Source organism: Plasmopara halstedii (assembly GCF_900000015.1).
Source record: "Plasmopara halstedii genome assembly, contig: Scaffold_2386, whole genome shotgun sequence".
Taxonomy (NCBI): Eukaryota; Oomycota; class Peronosporomycetes; order Peronosporales; family Peronosporaceae; genus Plasmopara; species Plasmopara halstedii.
Window position 1 is genome coordinate 1,829,186 of NW_020189293.1, and position 6,489 is coordinate 1,835,674.

General features: G+C 42.5%; 1 protein-coding gene across 1 annotated transcript; it reads right to left on the reverse strand.

Moving 5' to 3' along the window:
• Positions 1-2,160: 2,160 nt before the first annotated feature.
• Positions 2,161-2,742, reverse strand: PHALS_03841 (uncharacterized protein; the record flags this gene model as incomplete). The annotated part of the gene is made up of 1 exon (XM_024718132.1): positions 2,161-2,742. The coding sequence occupies one exon, from the start codon at positions 2,740-2,742 to the stop codon at positions 2,161-2,163; it is 582 nt and encodes a 193-aa protein (XP_024583561.1).
• Between the last annotated feature and the right edge of the window lie 3,747 nt (positions 2,743-6,489).

Sequence of the window (6,489 nt, forward strand, 5' to 3'; positions counted from 1 at the left end):
TGGGTGCACACGGTCATGTTGCCCGAATTCCATTTGCGTGACGCACCGTGGACCGTGGTCGGATCATGGCCATCTATAAGTCTTGTACAAAGCAAGGCATTTTCTTAACCCTGCCTTAAGAAAGTTCGAATCTTAGCTTGAATAAATCTGGATTGCCCCGCAGACGTCTGGTTAAGGCGATCTTGGAGGTGTATGACCAGCACATTATTAAAGGTGTTGTATCTCTCGAGCAAGCCTTCTTCGCTTCACACTCGTAGACCGCAAGTTGTGTTGTAAACCTTCTGAGACACCAAACGACAACAGCTAAATAAATGTGTCGCTGACGAGAAGATGAATTATTATAGGACAGACTTTTTAACATTTGGCCGTGGAATTACGACGAGCGCTACCAAATGCAACGGGTTGCCATGCACCATACACCGATAATGTTTTGACTCAATGAGGATGCGTTAAACAACGCATAATAAGTTAGCTGATGCGCTCCAGCGGTTACCGGGCCCGACAGGATTTCGAGTGCTTTGTTCTTAATGTGTATGAGTGACAGATGTGAATCAGTCAAATTAATTATATACTGATTTTTTCCTTCCACGGAGGTGAACCTCTGTGTCATGCATCAAGTGAGACTGGCAGCCTATGCGTCCTATGGACTTTTCCTCAACATAGTCCCATCACCCGTACCAGAATTACTCATGACATTATGACACAATACGCTTTTTGAAGATCTGACCTTTGCTTCAAATTCGAAGACAACAATGACAGTAGTGTAATGTGTAAGTTCTTCTTGATACCTATCTCTTTCGTCCAAACGCAGACTTTGGAAATGTCTTGACTATCACTCTTACTTTTACTTCCGCACCTTGTTATGATGTATGAATACGTAATGGTTTATAATGGTGACGTTCCATCATGATTATGACTCTCGGGTCATAGCACCTTATGAGAATCTTACTTTTTATCCTTACATCGGCCATAGTGTAGTAGTTGTAGTAATACTACTAGTTCTATGATGATGTACTGATATTATCACTCATACGGCTCATCATAATACACTATAGTATCATAGAGAATTGAAGAAGACTTCTTGTAATTATTACCATTCAAACGGAAATAATAGCTGATTATCATTCTGTAAAAATATACTTTCATCTTCGTGTATGAGATTGCTATTTGGCAAGCCTCCATTGTTAAAGTATGTTTCCTTACTTCGTTCGAAATGCTAGCAGACAACTCGCAATTAAATCCTAACTTCCTCATACCGCTGTGCAGCATCAGCTAAAGCTTGGTGGTTTGAGTATACAGATTTACGATTATTCAATTTTATATTGCTTCTATTCAAGTAACGAATTAGCATTATATCAAAGCACACCTAGCGTCAACAGACGCCGAGACAAAAGGAACGACCGCACCTATACTTGATCTTTTTCAAGACCGCCCACAAGAGATCTGAATTATCATTTTAGCTCTCTTTTTCTACTGCAATCAATTATGGTATGATGGTGGGATTGCGTGTTTTCGAACTACTATTCATCGAGTGATTCACATCAATTTGACGTTGCCGTTCCAGAAAAAGCCATCCACGCTCTCGTCAAGACTTTGTCAGGATCGAGGACTTTTGGTTTGATGGTCTGCAAAAGTTTATGATCAGCTGGGTGCCAGTACGTGATCATCTTTGCTTGTAATCGGTCCACAACGTTTCTCGGAAAATTGAGATCACAAAGCACCAAAATTTTATCATCCGTTACATATCTCATCAAAATGGGCAACATAGACTTGACAGGATCAGCTTGTAAGTTTTTGGCTAACTCAGCCCAATCAGGGAATCCATCGATCTCACCTTTATTTAAAGCAGACTTTAAAGGCTTAAGCTTTTCATCCATTTGAAATCAATCAGTTCCTCCAAAATCTTCTCGCATCACCTCGAGCTTTATGATAAGCTTCACCATTTTTTTCGTCACTAAAACCAATTGGACTTTACTTGGGGTACAGGTCGAGGGCACCACCACTAAGACCGTCATGAGGCCTAGAATTAAACCATTTCTGCAAGCTTGGATTTGGAGAATGTCAAGAAGATTCTTGTTGTCGCCGAACCATCAATCAAAAAGATTATTTTCGATTCGCTCACCGATGAATGTTGAGCTGTCGACTTTCTTCAGGTTATCACTAAGTGTGAGCCTTCAAAAGCAACGGCAGAAGCCTATGAATCCTCAATATCCTTAGCAGTGGCGACGTACTCGAATAGCGCTTTTTCGAAATGTTTGCAAAAGCTAATTTGCCGTCGACAGCTTCAGTAGTCGGAATGAAGTCCTCCAGTTTGTCCATGCGGTGTTTTGCCAGTGCCGACACCATAAGGTCAGCCCCCAATTTTCGATCATCTGGAAAGGCGTCGGCAACATGTTTCGACCAACTACGAAACGCATCGCTAGTAAAGAGATCTTTCGTTACCTTGTCAACGTTATCGCTTATAAACAACTTGTAAACTTCTGTCTCCTCCTTAGAGGCAGGTCTCAAATCATTGTGCGGCTCATTTAGCTCCTCCTGTTTATACGACAACTCTTGCACATGTGGTTTTTCCTTGTCGCTACTGATCCGAACAACAGGAACATCACCTTCTGCCCCCTCACCACGGAGTTTTAAGCCCTTAAATACGTTTAAGTTCTGTTTGCGTGTAAGCAATGAGCCTTGAATTCGGTCAGCAAGAGCCTTCGCAGCCTCGTCTTCCTTAGATATGGCGATGTAGTCCATATCGCTTTTTCAAAGTGATCGCCAAGAGCTGATTTGCCGTCGCCAACCTTGGTTTTCGAAATGGGGCCTTTCACTTTGTCCATGCCGTGTTTCACCTGTGCCGCCATCATAAGCTGAGCCCCCAATTCCGGACTATCCGGGAAGGCGTTCGCAAAATATCTCGACCACGTTTGAAATTCACGGCTATTAAAAAGATCCGATTTCACCTTGTCAACGTTTGCTTTCTTGAGTAATTCGAAGGCTGCGATGTCTTTGTCAGTAGCGTGTCTCAAGTAGATATGTGGCTTGAATAATCTCATGATCCAAGATGATGCAAGTTTATTCCATAAACTCGAAAGCTTAAAATGAGTCAAAAAGCGTGAGAGTATCCCTGCCTCTTCATCGATAATAACAGGTGCTCTTCCAAAGACGTTGACAATTGATCCGCAGTGAGCGATAAGGCTCGTTCGTGTCGCTGAGCCATTGCACGCTCACCACTCGCCATCATTGTTTTCAAATGAAATATTTCACTGTAGGTCAATAAAGTGACGCAGACAGCAAAAAAGGAAAATTTACGTTGAGTGTTCCATGCAGCGGTCATCGGTCTCCAACCCCTAAAAGAAAATTGAGGAATGAATTATTGGAAGGGCGGGAGCATGTTTTTGTGCGATGCCTATAGTGCTAATACTTCCTTATTCTATACAATTTGAAGCACAACCCGTTGAGATCATCAGACTAGTTTTTTGGCCTCGAATGATACAAGAAAGAAGATGTTACAAATCGTATATCCTGATCCTGTCATGTGATGTCATATCACTTTTCCGAATGATATTAGATCTCATAAAAAGACGAAGGAGAAAGCCCAAACTTAGCCCCAAGCAGTAATTACCCTTACACTCTATACTATGAAGGAGTTGAACATTAAGTTATAAAAGTGGAGGTACCAACGAAAAACCTTTAGTATGTGTATAACATAGAGCTGCAACATTGTTCTTCGACAGTTTGGAGCGGCGTGATTCCAACGCTCCTACTTGTTGCTCCAAGACACTGAAAATTGATCTTGACACCGATGCTCGCGTGCAGAGGTCAGCATCTTAATTTCGATTGGCTTGAGCTGGATATTCGATAACTAAAGCATCTTATTTCCGAGTGCCTTTGTAAGCATTTTTGCAAATCGATGTAAACAGTTGTCAAGATCCCTTCTTGCACGCTCTATTGCGAATAAAGTCATGGCTAGTGTCCGCGTGCTTCGTCCAAGCATGGTATCCGGTGTTGTTGGCTAGCGCTATCGGTCCTTGGCTGTCATCACAATCCTTTCTGCATTCCAGTTGCTCGAGACCGACGTCCTCAAGCGTCACTCGCGTCCAAAAAAGGATATATATGCAATGGCTGGTAACCATATACTCAGTCTACGCCGATCTGAGTGCAACGGCTCGCTAGTACTTTGATATGTAAACCATATCCGCGCCTGCATTCATAATCATAACCCCTGAAACCGAACGTCTGTCATTGGCATTGCTGCCGAATCAGCAGCTGGATATATCTTTACCGCAATGTTACCACTGCAGTGGTAGACATTCGAAGTTGTCATGTATACTGCAGGCAGTGTAACACGCGAATTGTTGCATTACAGAGCAACCCTGTTCCGTTGTAGGCGACTGCGTTGACGACAATTGCAGTCCTGATTTGCACAGTTTACCCTTTTTCTTACAAAAAAAGATCTTCGCGGTAAGGTATAAGTTGGACTGGAATAATGTGGTGGTGGATACGCTTTCTTGCCAACTCTACTATAATTTATCAGAAGTCAGGATGGTGCCGTCGCCAATTGATGAGGCGAAACAAACAACGTACTGGTCAGACAAAATATTTATTGTCTTGCTAAGATTTTCGAACACAAGATGTTTATGAGCACGGACACCACTTTATCGAGCATAATTGCATAGTTACATCTTATATCAAGAAGTATTGGATGACAGCACAAATTTTATGACACTCGACGTGCAGTGTGATTTCGAACAAGGATTTCACTTACAAATGAATTAACGATCCTTTCGGGTAGTCACCTTGAACGAAAAGACAGGTTGCTGGGTGACTATTATGTATTGGTGATCCAATACGTATAAGTGGGTAAGCACATACGTGCGCGCTTCATGATTATGGCAGCAGGTTTTTACCTTCACATGCATCGGCGCCAGTTAGCCTGCCGATTATGGCAGAGTGCTGGTAGTTCATATCGTTTTTGTTCATTTTCAGTTTTCAAATATATATATATGGTATAAAAAAATTATGGATCTTGCGAGTCGTTTGAGCAATATGTCCTGTTTTGCTGCTGTCAGCAACACCGTTGCCTGGTCAACACAGCCTAGCCGTTGATCAGGAAGTCAGCATGAGAATTGATGATCATTGCATTGGATCTTATTTGTACTTTTCAAAAAGCGTTAAGCAAACATTTTTATGGTGCTAGACACCGTAATAGAAATGTCAACTGCTGACCCCTCGCTTACAAGTGCTCAGTTGGAACCCGTTCGTTTCGTAATGGAGAATAATTTAGCAATTGCTTGAAGAGACCGTTGTTTTAGGGAAAGTAGTCGCCTACAGCAATATCTATGTGCATCTGACGTCCGCAATACCTCTCACAACCTCCTTAGCATGGCTCAAGTCTATCGCCCCTAGCGCGCTCTTCAAGACCCCACATCTGGTACCCTATTTCGCCCTTATTGCCCGAAGCGGCTCTTTGTATATTACGAGACCTTAACGCTCTCTTTGAAGAGGTAGGGTTGACGCTAAAGGTCGCGGCAGAACTTAACCAGTTCTACGATTCTTCATTTAGATGGTGATTGTTACCGTTTACGTAGGAATTGAAATGTGTTGCGGGGATATAATGCTATCTTCTACCTCCTTGACGAGCAAACAAGAACTTCCTAGACATAGATCACTAGCACTTGCTTTTATTGATGAGTAAGCAAGGCCTCGAATATACTGACAACGCATTTTTATATGTCGTGACATAAGTCGCTTCAAAAATTAAGAAAAACCTCTTCCACCGAGTACCGTCTGCGATTGCCCATTCACGCACGCGGCCTATCAGCTTGGATACCGCAAGCGCGCCGTGCTGTTGCTTCGTTGGGAGTGCGGTCTAAATAACTACAATTTGTACTATTAAAGATCTCACCAATCAACATTAGCGTCATCACACTGGATACTTCTATCAACGCCCACTAGGGGTGTCACAGAAGCGCGGTCAAAAAGCTTTATGATATCAGCTTCTTCGTCTAGCCATTATATATAGCAACAGACGGAACGGTAATGTATGCATCACGAAGCGAGGCGTATCCCTGGGAACCATTAAGTTGATTCGTTGCGTTCAGGGTGACGATACCATTCATGTAGGATCCTTCATTTAAATCAATTACATAGGACATCGATTTACCCTTTGAGACGCTGACTGATTGATCAGGGCCCGCCGTAGCCGATTCATGGGGAAATTCATCCGTGAGTTGAGTAGCCATAGTTGCTTATATTCGTATCAATATAGTTTCGTTTAGAATTTTAAATAAATGAACGGCTTGACGTCTGATCACGAGCTAGAAGATCTTGCAAAAAATTAAAAATCCAGCTCGATGGAGTGATCATAATCGAAGAAGCGAAGGCTATTATCAAGCGAAACGGTCGATATATCATTTTACTCCATGAAGGAGATAACACTGGAGACTGGGTTTGCTATGACAGAGGATCATACTTTGATAGTTTTGGTGAGCCTCCATCTCG